At 48.6% G+C, this 16917-nt stretch overlaps 1 protein-coding gene across 1 annotated transcript in view; it reads right to left on the reverse strand.

Annotated features, from left to right (window-relative positions):
* The window catches only part of LOC100859946 (MADS-box transcription factor 51), a 34477-nt gene extending 17806 nt beyond the window's left edge, over nt 1-16671 (reverse strand). Inside the window, exon 1 of the mRNA XM_044503244.1 lies at nt 16210-16671. Within this exon, the coding sequence (XP_044359179.1) occupies nt 16210-16394 (185 nt within the window). The 5' untranslated portion in view covers nt 16395-16671. The remainder of the gene's footprint in view (nt 1-16209) is intronic.
* Nucleotides 16672-16917: the final 246 nt, after the last annotated feature.

Genomic DNA, 16917 nt, shown 5'->3' on the forward strand with positions numbered 1-16917 from the left:
AGAAACATTAAGTCCAAACAATATACATTACCCTCATCAATGATATGTACGATAACGGTGTGACAAGTGCTCGTGCAGGTGATAACAAGATGCTACCTTCCTAATTACAATAGGACCGCACCAAGGATCAACCTTGAGCCCATGCATTGCCTTAGTGATCGACAATGTCACAAAGGATATACAAGGAGATATCCCTTGGTGTATCATCTTTGTTGATGATGTGGTCTTGGTTGAAGTAACTAGGTTGGTCGTCATCTGGAAATTAGAGTTATGGAGACAGTCTTTTAGAGTCCAAGTGGTTTATGCTTAGTAGGACCAAGACCAAGTGTATGAGGTGTGACTTTAGGTGTTACGTTCGAGGGAGAGATTATTTTAGAGGGACATGTAGTGCCTGAGAGGGGCACATTTCGATACTTCAGGGCCAATGTTGCAAAACTATGGTGTTATCGATGAGCATGTTAGCCACAAAAACAAACCGTGTGGATGAAGTGGCAGCAAATATTTGGCATTCTCCGTCATAAGAAGGTCTGAAAAAAGTTAAAAGGTAATTTCTTTAGGACATCGAACGAACCTGTGATGATATATGGAGCAGAGTGTTGGGCTACTAAGAGACACCACATCCAATAAATGTGTCACTAAGATGCACATGCTAAGGTGGATGCGTGGCCCTACAATAAAGGATTTAATTATGAAGAGTGAATACATGATGAGGTAGGGGTGGCGTTGATTGAAGAGAAGCTTGTTGAACTCCGACTAAGGTGGTCTGGAATATCCAATGAAAGCATGTAGAAGCACCAGCGAATAGTGGAATTCTGAAGAGTAGCGAAAATAATATAAGGGGTAAGGTGACCAAAGCTGACATGGCAGGAGGATATAAAAAGAAACTTGAAGCTTGTTGAACTCCGACTAAGGTGGTTTGGAATATCTGCATGGAAGTCGGCATTCCATGTATCAAATACTTAATTTACTTGCCTTCATTTTGTTTACTTGTACTTTCAGTATTCCCTTTTGGGTTCTCACATGTTTCTATTGGGTTTCATCACTAATATATCCCAACTTTCTTGGGACAAAATGCTTTGTTATTGTTGTTGTAGTGTCCAATGTGATACAACGATGATTTCATATTTCTAAAATATTAATATCGCATTAATATGGATAGGCATACAATAACTGTTTCCTCTAATCAACAAAGACACAAACATTTACCTAGGTCTAGGCCCTGAGAAGGGTTTACATGTAGATGAAAATTTATTGGCTTTAAATATTTTCATGGATGGGCATGGACCTTGGACTAAAGCCGGTCACACAACACTAGGGTGGATGGCAACAATCATATTTGTTAGTGAGATATATAAGGGATATCAAATAGTATAGATAGCTATCATGTAGTTATGGATTGTATTCTATTAAACAATGAGTAGAATATGAGTGTTTTCTACACCTTATGTTCCTGAATGTAAGACTTTTTGGCAGTTCAATTTAAACTGGCAAAATGTCTTATATTTAGAAACATAGGTAGTACTTAGACTCAAATTTCTTGAGTGGTTTAGTTTTACTGAAGTGGTTCTACGGAGTGGTTTAGTTTTACTAAAGTGGTTTGAATCTACGGAGTAAAGTAAGTGTTTTCTACTTAGGTACAAATCTAGTTATTTGCGGCTAGCTAAGTAAAAGGAATTTGCTCGCATAAAAGGAATTTTCTAACACATTATGATGCACTAATTTTCTTATTTGTCCTTCTACTTAAGGACATGAATGTGTGTGAGTTTTTCTAATGATGAGTAGAGTAAGTAATATGAAGCTAAGAGAAAGGCAGGAGGTGTATGGCACAAATAGAAAGGTAGTGGTTCTCAGGAGGCGGAAAGAGGGCGAACCTAATCGCACTTTCGGCCGTAGGCAAGCTTGTGAGCTCCTTCCCATCCATCTGCCACTCCGACTGCAGCAAGGAGTGGCAGCTCCGCCTCCCCACATCAAGCAAATACATAGTTTTACGCAATGTTTGTAAGGCCAATTGCTGCTGGTTGTAGAGAGGCCGTGAGCAACCAACAAAGCAACAAGCAGGGAACAACTGAACATGGAAGAAAGGGAGCAAAGGAGGGTGGGGGAAGGGGGTTGGAGAGGGGTAAAGGATGGGGGAGGCATATGTTGGCAGTTGGCACTTTGTATCCTTGGCTCCTTGCCGTTGCCTGCTGTTCGTTGCTGCTGTACTAGGAAGGAGCTGTCGAATAGGATCTGCTTGAGAGGAGGCAATAGATCTACTGGAGAGGAGCCACTGCAGAGGAGGGGGAGGAGTGTGTGGATTGGAGATTATCTCTCCCTCTATCTCTCCCCCCTCTTACATGTTGGCACAAACATCCTCCCTTGTTTCCAGCCAAGACTCAGTTTCCCGCCTGGGAAAATTTCTCCCTTGCCTGGCAAGCTCAAGGCATCCAGTATGTATGAGAGCGCCAACCTGGACGCCTAAGAGGGCGCATCAAATGCTCTAAAGGTTAAGGTGGACGTCTTACACAACTATCTAAGGCAAGCTCGATGCCTTGAGCTTGGAGGGCGCCCTGAAGCCTAACCGTCGCCTACGCGATGCCTTACGGGCGCCTTAAAAACACGATTTTTGGTTAGTCTAGTCAGAGACTGTGTCGATGGTGTCGTGTTGAGCAAAGTTTCCCCGCCCCGACACCATCTCAATTGCATCCTATGCGAAAGTGCTAAGGGGCTCGTGGGTCTTTGTCCTCATCAAATGTCTCATTTGGGTGTCTAGGGTTTCTAGACGATGACTTTGTTATAATAATTAATTCTACCTATGGGTCCTACTTAGCCGTCCAAGCCCACGCTTAGTAGGACAACAAAATTAAAATAACCTAACATGGTCAACAAGTCAATGGGGTGAAAAAGATAAGAAGACCAATTCAAAGGAGTGGCTGGAGAGTTGTCTGTAGATGAGCATAATAGGATGATTGACATCCTTAAAGAACTCCATGAGCTGTGGCAAGTTGAGGTGATTAAAGCTAGGCAACGTTCCAGAGATAGAGATATAGTAGAGGGGGATAGAAACACTGCATATTTTTCAGGCAGTGGCTAATCAGAGAAGAAGGAAAAAGTTGATCCATGTGTTAGAAGGGGAGAATTGCCCTGTCACAGATAATGAGGAGATGACTAAGATTGATGTGAGTTATTATAAAGATCTATTCAAGTGGGAGCCTAGACCTAACATTACGTTGAAGGCTGATTTTTTCACTGAAGGTGAGAAAGTTACTATAGAGGAAAATGCTAGATTAGAGGCTAGATTTACTGAAGAGGAGATTAGGAATGCTGTTTTTAGTTCCTACTCTGATGGTGCTCCTGGACCTGATGGTTTACCTTTTATGTTTTATCAGGAATTCTGGGATATAGTTAAAGATGATTTGGTCAAGATCTTTGATGCTTGGTTTGATGGTAAATTAGATATCTTTGGGCTTAATTTTGCTATGATTACTTTGATTCCTAAGGAAAATGAGGCTAGGACTATGAATAAGTTTAGACCTATTAGTTTATTAAACTGCCGTTTTAAGATTTTCACTAAGGTATTGACTAATAGGTTGGCCCTCATAATTGGGAGACTGATCTCTGAAGCTCAGTCTGCCTTTGTGAGGGGTAGATTAATTCTGGAAAGTGTAGTTACAACTCATGAGATAGTGAATGTTGTACACTCTATTGGTAGGAAAGGTTTGGTGTTTAAGATTGATTATGAAAAAGCTTATGATAAAGTGAATTTAGATTTTCTTTATGAAATCCTAGCTCTTAGGGGTTTTGGGCCCAGGTGGCTGGGATGGATTAGAAGTCTGACTGAAAATGGCCTGTGGGAGTCAAATTAAATGGTGAAGAGAGTGATTTTTTCCTCACTAGAAAAGGACTGAGGCAAGGGGATCCAGTATCCCCACTTCTTTTTAATCTAGTTGTAGATGTGTTCTGTAGGATGCTGATGAAGGGATCACAGACTGGTTTAGTTAGGGGCTTATGCCCTGAACTTATTAGGGGGGGGGGCTCATGTGCTTGCAATATGCTGATGATACTCTTTTGTTTTTAGAAAATGATCATAGAGTAGCCCTTAATTTGAAGTGGATTTTTCGAACAAGTTTCTGGGATGAGAATCAATTACCATAAAAGTGCCTCAGTTCCAATTAATATGGAGGACACAGAGCTGGAGAGCTTTGTTGAGATCTTCCAGTGTATTGTAGGAGGTTTCCCAATTAAATATCTGGGTATACCTCTTCATTTTAATAGACCGAGCAGAGAGGATCTACAATATTTGATAGATAAGATTCTGGCTAGGATTGCAGGGTGGAGAGGAAAGTTATTGTCACACTTAGGCCTTGTTTGGTAGAAGTGGATTGGGGAGGTGGGAATTTCAGGGGATTTTGTGAATCCCTTCCTTCCACTCAATCCTCTCAAATCCCCTTGAAACCTCCAAACCCCTCCAGCCACAATCCCCTCCGTATGGAAAACTTGTTTGATAGGCAAGGATTACCATATTCAGATAAGATAGTGCAAACATGTAAAAATGCAATCTTTACAAGATAGACAATATCTTATCACAATCCACTGAACCATCTCTCACTGGACAGTCATGAAAACTAAACTATGTATGTATGGCACCAAGCAAGCTGTCCTAAAAATCACAATCCACTGAGCTCAACTCATGACTGGGAGTGGAAGATTGAAAATAACAAGAGAAACATCATCATACAGTACAGAGCAACAGTTGAGTGAGGTGGTTTTCAGATGTTTTTCATGCACGCACCTAAACGACAACCAACTTAGACTAGAAAGTCAGGTGGTTCTATCAACCATTGGTCGAGAGCACACCCTACCAATCAGGATGGATGGGTTACTCCTACATAATCTGCTAGCTCAACACCAATAACTAGCAAGTAGAGATTCCAACAAGTAGACACAACAATGCCGCCGCCGACTAGACGAGTTCAGTTTGGTACCAAACCACGCAGTAGGTGTCAAAGTACTGCTGCTCCGGTGATGGACGCAGCAAACTGTCACAAGAACTCCTGTTGCGAACTGCTACAGAACACAGTGAACCTCGGGAGGAAGAAGGCGTCCGGCCGTACCCCTAGGGTTTCCAGAGGGGGTGAAGTAGTGGAGGAGAGGAGAGGAATCTCCTCGGGAAGAACCGGCGGAGGGGGACGTCGACACTCTGGCGGCAGGGCGTTCAAGATCCGGCGGCGAGGCACCTGCTCTCGGTGCCGACGGCGGGGCTCGTCCTCTCAGTGGCGGCGGCGGGGTGTTGAAGATCCAACGGCTGGGCGACGCTCTGTCTCACGCGTCCCGTTCCGCGCGGGTGCCCTTGAGGCTCGACAACCGCGTGGATAGGAGGGGAACGAAGGGGGTCGAAGGGATTGGGCTGCGCAAACCTCGTGAAACAAATGGGCCGACGAGGATTAGCGAGGTTTCTGTGCCCCGCGGGGTTAATCCTCTAGAAACCCTGTCGATCCGCTTGTATCAAACGAGGCCTTAGGGAAAATTACTCTGATTAAAGCATGTCTAGCTAGTACCCATTATATCTGTTATCCTTTTTTAAGTTTCTCAAATGGGCTATTAACCTGATTAACTCTCATATGGTTAACTGCCTATGGAGTGATAGTGAAGGGGCTCATAAGATTCACCTACCTAATTGGGAGTCTATTTGTATGAAGAAAGAATTTGGGGGTATGGGGGTCCTGAACCTACAAGATATGAACTTGTGTCTGATTGGTGCATGGGTTAAGAGGTATATTGCAGGAGAGGGGTCCCTGTGGAAGAAAGTGGTAGATGGTAAATACAATACTAGAAATCTTAATATCCTGTGCTGTCAGGATAACCATCCATCACAATTCTGGAAGAGCTTCCAGTGGGCTTTACAGGCTGTGAAGTTTGGTTATAAATGGAAGATATGGAATGCGAGGTCAGTTAGGTTCTGGGAAGACATTTGGCATGGAAATGCTCCTCTGGCTACCCAATTTTGGGATCTGTATTTCTTGGTTCAGGAAAAGAACAAAACTCTTGCTGAACTGTGGGATGGGGTAGAGCTTAAGTGTACATTTAGAAGGACCTTTTCAGAGGATCTGATGGAGCAATGGTTAGATCTTTATGTAGTGTAGTTGAGATGACTCATTTAGGCGAGGAAGAGGATAACTTGATCTGGCAGTATGAGTCGAAAGGGGTGTACTCTTCTAAGTCTCTATATGCTATAGTAAATTTTAGGGGGGGGGGTGCAAGCAGTGTTTCTACCTGCTGTTTGGAACATCAAAGTGCCTCCAAAAATTCAGGGGTTCTTGTGGCTGTTTTCACATAACAAGATTATGACCTGTGATAACCTAAGGAGGAGAGGGATGGCGAAACCTTTAGAGTGCGTTCACTGTAAAGAGATAGAGTCAGTGTATCATCTATTCTTTGAATGTGTGGTAGCGAGGAATGTCTGGAATATTGTTAAAAGAATCTTCCAGGTAGATGTGGTAGATTTTGAATCGATTACTAGACGCTGGCTATGTAATAAGAAAAATCTACACTTTAATTTTGTCACTTCCGCAATCCTATGGGGATTATGGTATGCAAGAAATGCTATTGTGTTTAATAGATGCTCATGGATATCCATGAAACAGGTCCTGGGACCAATCTATGGATACCTGAGAGCCTGGATAAAGATATCCAAGGATCTGCCGGGGGACTGTTGGACAAATTTCAAAAAGAACTGTGGGAGAGCCTAAAGGCCCCTTTTGCGCTGGAACCAGGCTGAGTCAGGAGGTGCACGACATTGGGTGGGGATCGTGGAAGGCGACGATGAGAGGAGCATAACATGGGGGCAGGACGTCGCTGGAATATCAAAAGATGCATCCAGAGGAAGCTGATGCTATTCATGTGGTCTTCTCTGGTTTCTGAGATGTACACTACTAAGAAAAGGGTTATAGATAATATGGACACTAATGGCGCACCAGACATGCGGTGCGCCACTACTATATAGCAGTGGTGCACCGTGTGTTGGTGCGCCCTATGACACTAATGGCGCACCACAGCCATGGTGCGCCACTACTAACAAATTTTCCTTTTTTTTTTCCAAAACTACTAATGGCGCACCAGTCACCCCGTGCGCCACTACTAACCAACTTTTTTTCTTTTTTCCAAAAATACTAATGGCGCACCAGGGCACAGTGCGCCATTACTAGTTTTAACTAGTAATGGCGCACCAGTCACCCTGTGCGCCACTACTATCATTTTTAGTTTTTGCAAAACTACTAATGGCGCACCGCCAGCTGGTGCGCCATTAGTAACCAGGGTTACTAATGGCGCATTTGTGGATGGTGCGCCATTAGTAACCTGGGACCAGCTAGATATTTTGGACAGCCACCTACACACTCACTTTCCCCACTTCATGTTGGAAATATGCCCTAGAGGCAATAATAAAATCGTTATTATTGTATTTCCTTGTTCATGTTAATTGTCTATTGTTCATGCTATAATTGTATTAACTGGAAACTGTAATACATGTGTGAATACATAGACCACAACATGTCCCTAGTAAGCCTCTAGTTGACTAGCTCGTTGATCAATAGATGGTTATGGTTTCCTGACCATGGACATTGGATGTCATTGATAACGGGATCACATCATTAGGAGAATGATGTGATGGACAAGACCCAATCCTAAGCATAACACAAGATCGTGTAGTTCGTTTGCTAAGAGCTTTTCTAATGTCAAGTATCGTTTCCTTAGACCATGAGATTGTGCAACTCCCGGATATCGTAGGAATGCTTTGGGTGTACCAAACGTCACAACGTAACTGGGTGGCTATAAAGGTACACTACAGGTATCTCCGAAAGTGTCTGTTGGGTTGGCACGAATCGAGATTGGGATTTGTCACTCCGTATGACGGAGAGGTATCTCTGGGTCCACTCGGTAATGCATCATCATAATGAGCTCAATGTGACCAAGTGGTTGGTCACGGGATCATGCATTACGGTACGAGTAAAGTGACTTGTCGGTAACGAGATTGAACGAGGTATTGGGATACCGACGATCGAATCTCGGGCAAGTAACATACCGATAGACAAAGGGAATTGTATACGGGATTGATTGAATCCTCGACATCGTGGTTCATCCGATGAGATCATCGAGGAGCATGTGGGAGCCAACATGGGTATCCAGATCCCGCTGTTGGTTATTGACCGGAGAGTCGTCTCGGTCATGTCTGCGTGTCTCCCGAACCCGTAGGGTCTACACACTTAAGGTTCGGTGACGCTAGGGTTGTAGAGATATTAGTATGCGGTAACCCGAAAGTTGTTCGGAGTCCCGGATGAGATCCCAGACATCACAAGGAGTTCCGGAATGGTCCGGAGGTAAAGATTTGTATATAGGAAGTCCAGTTTCGGCCACCGGGAAAGTTTCGAGGGTCACCGGTATTGTACCGGGACCACCGGAAGGGTCCCGGGGGTCCACCGGGTGGGGCCACCTATCCCAGAGGGCCCCATGGGCTGAAGTGGGAAGGGAACCAGCCCCTGGTGAGCTGGTGCGCCCCCCATGGGCCTCCCCCTGCGCCTAGGGTTGAAAACCCTGGGGGTGGGGGGCGCCCCACCTGACTTGGGGGGCAAGTTTCCCCCCTTGGCCACCGCCCCCCCTTGAGATTGGATCTCTAGGGCCGGCGCCCCCCACATGGCCCCTATATAAAGAGGGGGGAGGGAGGGCTGCGCAACCCAAGCCCCTGGCGCCTCCCTCTCCCCCCGTAACACCTCTCCTTCTCGCTGAGCTTAGCGAAGCCCTGCCGAGATCCCCGCTGCTTCCACCACCACGCGGTCGTGCTGCAGGATCTCCATCAACCTCTCCTTCCCCCTTGCTGGATCAAGAAGGAGGAGACGTCTCTCCCAACCGTACGTGTGTTGAACGCGGAGGTGCCGTCCGTTCGGCGCTAGGATCATCGGTGATTTGGATCACGACGAGTACGACTCCATCAACCCCGTTCTCTTGAACGCTTCCGCTCGCAATCTACAAGGGTATGTAGATGCACTCCTTCCCTCTCGTTGCTAGTAAACTCCATAGATTGATCTTGGTGATCGTAGAAAATTTTGAATTTCTGCTACGTTCCCCAACACTTCATTCTCTCCACCTCCTCCTCCAAGCTTGTCTCGACTGCCTCCTCCTCCTCACCTCATTTGCACCATAGATTCATCCAAATTAAGTGGTTAAATTACCCTTTTTGATAGGTAAGTAAGGGGAAAGCTTTCTTTATGTTGTAGATCTACTTTTTTCTCCCTCCAACAACGTGCACATGCACTTTTTATGGCCTAGCTAGATCTATGTATGTTTGTGGTGTTGCATATGTTTGTGGTGTTGCATATATGTTTGTGTTTGCAGGTACCGGTATTTGAAATGCGATAGTTGCCAATATTTTGCCGGAATGTTGATTCATTTCCGTTTCGGCGAGAATTTTGGCACTATGCATTCTTTTTGGTCCTATTTTTAGGCAAAGTCATGCCAAATTATTTCTTGGTTCTAAAATATCGTTTTGCTCTACCCCGCAGGCGACCATGGTCCGCACGATGACCGAAGGCATCGTGAATAAGTTTTTGAGCTCCGCGAAGGCCGAGATGCTTCAAAAGAACGAGACGAAGATAAGATGTCTGTGTCGAAGATGCAAGCTGAGGAGCCTTATGGACCCGGATTCCGTACAGGTGCGGGACCACCTGCTCTTGCGTGGTTTCATGGATGGCTATCGGTGGCAAGGTGATGAAGATGATTATGAAGTCGTCCATGGGGGCCGGCCGGCAAGAAATGAGGAAGGGCAGCAAGACAACCGCGGCTAGGGCGGGCGAGAAGACGAAGAATGTCCAAGACATGATCACGAAGTAGATGCAGTACACAGTCATCATGTAGAAGATGCCGGACATGATGATGAGGAAGATGCCGGAGCAGACGACGATGGACCATCGATGGGCTGGGTGCAGGACCCTCATATTCAAGAGCTGCTTCTCAAGCAGACGGATAACGCAAGAGCTGCCGCCCGAGAGAAAGCCAAGCTGGATCAACTGGAGATAGACGCGGTTACTCCATTGTATGAAGGATGCAGGCCCGAGGATACCCGCCTGAAAGTAACGCTCATGACTCTAGAGATGAAGGTAAAACACAAAATGACCGACGCATGCTTCGACGAGAACATGTCATTCTGGCACGAACGTCTTCCCAAGGGGAACAAGTGCCCGACCAGTTTCGAGGAGGCGAAGAAAATCGTGTGTCCTCTGGATTTACCGCACGTGAAATACCATGTGTGCATGAACAATTGCATCATTTATCAGGACGAGCACGCGGAGTCTACCATATGTCTGGTGTGCGGCGTCACTCGATACAAGAAGAGGAAGAAAGCTCCTCGAAAAGTGGTGTGGTACTTTCCGATCACTCCTCGTCTGCAGCGGTATTTCGCGGACCCTAAGGTAGCAAAGCTCTTGCTTTGGCACGCGGATAGGGAGGAGAAGAAGCGAGAAGATGACGCAAATAATCCGGAGATAAATAAAAAATACAAGATGCTGAGTCACCCTAAGGATGGGAGCCAGTGGCAAGCGTTGAACTTCGAACACCCAGAATTTGGGAACGATCCAAGGAACATCGTGCTGGGCACGAGCACCGATGGAGTCAATCCGTTTGGCATCCAGAGAAGCACACATAGCACCTGGCCTGTGTTTGTGTGGATGTACAACCTTCCCCCCTGGTTGTGCATGAAGAGGAAGTACATTCACATGAGTATGCTAATTGAAGGGCCGAAACAACCAGGGAACGACATCAATATGTATCTGGGGCTGCTGAAAGAGGAGCTAGACACGCTGTGGAAAACGCCAGCCAATACGCGGGACGCCGCAGAGAAAGAATATTTCCCTATGAGAGCCGCACTGCTCACGACGGTGCACGACTATCTCGGTTACGGATATGTCGCGGGGCAGGTGGTCCACGGATTTTCTGGATGCGTCAGGTGCATGGATGACACAACGTATCGCCAGCTAGATAGAGATCCCGGGTCTTCGAAAACCATGTTCATGGGACATCGAAGGTGGCTTCGCGATGATGACTCATGGAGGAAACGCAAGGATCTGTTCGATGGTGAAACCGAAACCCGAAGATGCCCGCGTACGAGGAGCGGCAAGGAAATAGACGAGCTATTGAAAAATTAGAAAGATTGCCCACTGCCGGGAAAGAAGCAAAAGGCGCCAGAGCCAGGAAAGAAGCAAAAGGCGCAAGAGCCGCTGCTGAAGGTATGGAAAACAAGGTCTGTTTTCTGGGACTTTCCGTACTGGAAGATCCACCGTGTGCCTCACAGCCTTGATGTCATGCATATCACGAAGAACGTGTGCGAGAGTCTGCTTGGTACCCTGCTCAACATGCCAGAGAGGACCAAAGATGGGCCGAAAGCAAGGGCAGACTTGAAATCAATGGGCATCAGGGAGGAGCTTCACGCTAATGATGATGATGATGAGGCGAAGCAGGACACGGAAAGTCGTCGCAAAGGCAAAAAGGCCAAGAAGACCGGAAATGACTTCCCTCCCGCGTGCTTCACTCTAAGTCAGGAGGAGATCGATCAGTTTTTCACCTGCCTCGTAGGAGTAAAACTTCCTTACGGTTACGCGGGGAAGATAATCAGATACCTAGACTCAGCGAAGCAAAAGTTCAGCGGGATGAAGTCTCACGACTGTCACGTGCTGATGACGCAGATACTTCCAGTTGCAATCCGTGGGATCATGGACGCGCACGTCCGTGAAACGCTATTTGGCCTATGCAACTTTTTCGACGTCATCTCTCGAAAGTCGGTTGGCGTGAGGCAACTCAGAAGGCTACAGGAAGAGATCGTGGTGATACTATGCGAGCTTGAGATGTACTTCCCGCCCGCATTCTTCGACGTTATGGTGCATCTGCTGGTCCATATCTTGGAGGATATCATCCAACTTGGGCCGACGTTCCTGCACAGCATTATGCCATTCGAAAGGATGAATGGTGTCATCAAAGGATATGTTCGCAACATGTCACGTCCAGAGGGAAGCATAGCTCATGTTTCACGCGTTGGTTCAAGCAGAAGCTTTGGTCGTACCCTTTACATGTTTCACGCGTTGGTTCGGACGGAGATATAATCAAAGAGCACAACTCATGTTTCACGCGTTGGTTCAAGCAGAAGCTTTTGTTGTACCCTTTACATGAGGATTCTTCCGCGGAAGAACAACTCATATTCGCCTTGTCACAGGGCGCCGAGCACAACCTGATGACGTATGAGGCGTACGATATCAACGGCTACACATTCTATACCGAGGGAAAGGACATGAAGAGCGATGGTTATCAGAACTCCGGGGTAACGATGGAATCCTACACCGGTAACGACAAGGACAGATACTACGGAAGGATCGAGGAGATCTGGGAGCTGAGCTATGCTGGAGAGAAGGTCCCGATGTTCCGTGTCAGATGGGCCAAGAGCGTCCTAAAAGAAGACCGGTATTTCACCACCATGGTTATACCCGAAGCCAAATCCAAGACCGCGGACGCAAACATCACCGCGAAAAATGAGCCATGGGTACTGGCTTCCCAAGTGGACCAATGCTTCTTCATTACCGACCCGTCAAAGCCTAGTCGTGTTGTCGTGAGGAGAGGCAAAAGGAAGATCATCGGAATGGATGGAGTCGCCAATGAGCAAGACTTCGACAAGTACGGCGACCCGAAGATGGAGATGCGGATCTTTAGACTCGTGGTCGTCTAAAAGTGGGCAACTGGAGCACAGCATTGCAATCAGATGGGATGACTTGGTCGGCTGTTGGGTTGTCGCAACATCGGTGCAGCGCCTCGACCCCGCGGCCATGGTGTCGATTTCTTTCATGGGGGTTGCCAGGGCGACGTTCCATTGTCGCGCGGAGGCAGTGCTTGCCTACATGGCTCGTAGGAGCCCGTGTGTTCTCTGGCGATGGAAGGCGCGACGGCGGCCATGGATCTGGTCTCCACCTAGAACCGTCGTCGGTAGAGGGGTCAGCGAGGGGTGTTGGTTCCCTGCCAGCGTTTTGGTAGCTGCACGCGGATCCGGGCAGCTACTGGTTCGGAGTGGTGCAAATGCTGGTGAAAACCATGTCGACCTTGGTCATGGCTAACGTTGGCAGCATCTTGGGCGTCGTCTCCTTGTCAAAGGCATCGTCGGTTGCAATCGTCGCCACCTCGTCTCGACTACTCCGGGGGGAACCTAGATCTGGGTCTCCCGAATTGGACGATGGAGATGCCTTCAAGGCCGTTCTCCTTGGGGGCATCGTTTTGGAGTAGGTACTGTGTGGAGGTGACAAAAGGAGGAGTGGTGTTGCATCTACCGCAACGACGGCGGTTCTCGGCGACAGACGCATGTTGATGGACGCGTGTAGGATGGTGGCGTTGTCTGGCGACGTGGTGGCGTCGACAACAAAATGGCCTGGCAAGGTGAATGCGTTGATCGCCCCTGAAGGTGGGATGTCGGAAGATGGTTGCAGCCGATTCTAGAGCGTGTGCATGCAGTGTGCGCAGAGGGTCTGCTAGACCGATTGATGCTCTCGGCTCGCCGGTGGACGGCTTGATGAGACCGGATTAGATGATGTGTGTTAGTGCGAGATCAAGGCACATCATCAAGCTTATAGGTGTAGCAATTATGGTTTCTCTTGAAATAGGCTTTCGCCCCGCTTTATAAATAAAGCAAACAACACAACAAGGTACACAGCCGAACGGTACATGGTAGCGAGGAAGCCCTTAACAAAGAAAATCTAAAGATACAACATGAAGCATAGAACAATCATAATACATTGCCATGGCCCGACAGCCGGCGTCATAGCTCCATGACAACGCCCTCAAGAGGGTTACGGTGCCAAGCGTCGCCGTTGTCGAGTCCGTGGACATGGATTTTCATCCGGTACCCAGGTACAGGGAAGAGGCCCGCGACAACGTCCTCAAGAGGGTAACGGCACCCACAGGCGTCACCGTCGTCGGTGCAAAAGCGCGAAGATTTCGCTTGGGAACTCCTCTGCCCCACTAGGAGACACCAGGCACCGCGATGAAGATCAGCCCATCAAACCAGATTTGGGCGCCACCACCTCCGCTTGAAAAGAGCAGGCCAGAGCCATCCACCACACTCCCCTTGCCGCCCAGATGACCAAGAGTCGAAGCCACCACCACCATCACGGAGCCCGCCGGAGAGCAGTCCATGTAGCCCACCTTCTGAGGCCGCCACCCCGGCATCCAAGGACTATCCCAACACTGACTCTATAACAAGCAGACGCCACCCCCAAGCAACCCATGAACTCCGTCGCGACATGACCGGATGTGACCGGAGCAAGCACAAGGAGCAACCAGCCCCGACCAAGGGGACCCGTGTCAACCCCTGGCCCGGCATGCCAGCCCACGCCGGCGGCCAACTGCCAGCCAACACTACCAGGAGGTGCAGGCGTCGCCCCGTCAGATCTGGTTGTCCAGATCCAGATGCGGAGAATACCGCGGCATCCGGCACCTCCGACCGCCATGTGGCAGCTAGTACCTCCGGACGCCAATCGCCATCACCTCTGTCGTCCCCCACAGCATGCTCTGCCACCGCCGCGCCAACGCCGAGGGCCACCACACAACCCAGCACATCGTACATTGCAAGCCCGCGGGAGGAGACCGCCACACTCCCACCGCATGAACTCCACCTCCACCACGCCGGCACCTCCACTGACCACTGCAGAGACGGCCGACCGTGGCCCACGCTGTCCGCAACGCGCCCCAGCCCGCGCCGCCTGAGGGATCTGGCCACAGCTGCGTCAGCTGCCACCAGCGCATGACCGGGCGCACCCCGCCCTAGCGTAGCCTACCATGCCGCAGACAAGACCTGAGGTCGCCGCCACGCAGACCTGCCACCGCGCCGCCATGACCCGCGCATCGCGGCGCCCATGCACGAAGACGCCGGCCCACGCCAGCCCCTGCCGCGCGAGGGGATGAGGAATCCCCGCCGGCGCCGGCGCCGATCAAGATACGCCCGGTCGCGCCCTCTGGCGGCATCAGGAGTGGGAGGAGGGGAGGGGAAGGGGAGAGGCGGCCAGCGGCTAGGATTCCTCCCCCGCCGCCCCGAGGGCGCCAGAGGAGGAGGGGAAAATGGGACAATCCGTCTAGCAACTATGGTTTCATAAAGGTGGCCTTGAGTTGATCCATATATTTATTTTGTTGGACTCTGTTGAATAATATAATAAAAATGACTGTGTGTATCGTTTGATGTAGACGCCGAGGGTAATACTTCTTTTCAAAAGAAAACCCCAAATATCTTTCATGTTTGTCATAATTCTTAGCTCACAACATCTTTCTCATAGAATCCACAACTGAACTAAACACATCCTTAGTTTCTTTTACGTGTGCAAGTCACTTATCTTAATCTCATATGCCGATTTACTACACTCAATGTAGCGAAAGAGTATTGTTTTCATTTTGGTAGAACGTATAGTAGACTTGGCGTTAACTTGGTTCTTTCACTCCCCTCAGTTCTTTCACTCCCCTAAAAAAAAACTTGGTTCTTTCACTCGGCACATACAATCAAATATGCACCACTCCAAATATAAAGTATAGTATACTGTTTTTCTGAAAAGTCAAGCTTCTTAGTTTTGTTCAAATTTATAGAGAAAATATCACTATGATCACGAGATTGGTCAATATTTTTTACATTTTCTTTATTTAGGACTGTAGATGTTAACATATTTTATTATAAACTTAGTTGAACATAAAAAAGTTGACTTTAAGAAAACGGACATAGTATTCCGGCGCATGCGGCTGCGCGGTGGAGCAAGTGCCACTAGAGAAGCTTCCACGGAGCAGTACAAGACCACGCTTAGTTTTCTCCCGAACGAACCAAAAACACTACTGCTATTCGTTTCTTAAAAAAAACACTGCTGCTATCTAGTAATTGAGTACTTAGAAAGCAGAGCTCCTGCTCATGTGCAAGGTGGTGGTGCCGATACTAGCAGTGTGAGAAACCAACCAAAGACCAGATCCTAAGCAGGTTCGTACGAGGTGGTAGGCATGCAGCCTTGGTTTACCAATTACGAGAAGCCAAGGCCCAAGGGGAGAACAGGATTCAAACATTTGAATCGGAGCGAATCTAGCGATCCTAATTACTGGGCGAAATTGCAGAGGAGTAACGAGTAAGTACTTGGAGCAGGTAAACAAAACAGAGTGCGGGGATCGGCGAGCGGCATGCACCTGGAGGAGGCGTACTCGTAGAGCCTGCCGGCGGGGGAGAAGACGAGCAGCGAGACCTCGGCGTCGCAGAGGACCGCGAGCTCGAAGGCCTTCTTGAAGAGCCCCGCGCGGCGCTTGGAGAAGCGCACCTGCCGGCTCGTCCGGTCCTCGATCCGCCGCAGCTCCACACGCCCGCGCCGCGCCATCCCCAGTTCCCCACCAGCCTCGTCCTCTCCTCCGCCTTCCCTCGTGTCTCTCTTGAGTCTCTTCTCCTGTTTATCTCGGTGGATGGAAAGGGGTCGGGGTGTCAGGGAGAGAGTGTGGCCGGAGCGAGGGGACTCCACTGCTCACGGGAGCGGGGGAAAGAGATGGACGGGTCCGTGGGGGTGACATGGATGAGTCCGTGGGGGTTGACGAATCACCGTACACCTCGCTCGTGGCCGCCAATGGTGGTAAAGAAAACGTGGAGACGGCGACCAGAGAATCCACGAGCCCACTGATTTGCTTATAAAAATCGTTGATCCAGGACCGCACCCCCGGTTCATAAACAAACTTGGTAAATTCCAGATGAGGAATGCGGGGGGTGAACCTGGCCACCACCACTAGCATTTTCAAACAAACAGGGACGGGCGCCAGTGCACCACCACCACGACCACTGCACCCATCCTTATCCACGCTGTGAAAAACCAGGGCCGAGTCGGATTGGAATGTGTGTGTGGAAGCGGAGGG

This window comes from Triticum aestivum, chromosome 3D (assembly GCF_018294505.1).
Source record: "Triticum aestivum cultivar Chinese Spring chromosome 3D, IWGSC CS RefSeq v2.1, whole genome shotgun sequence".
NCBI classification, from domain to species: Eukaryota; Viridiplantae; Streptophyta; class Magnoliopsida; order Poales; family Poaceae; genus Triticum; species Triticum aestivum.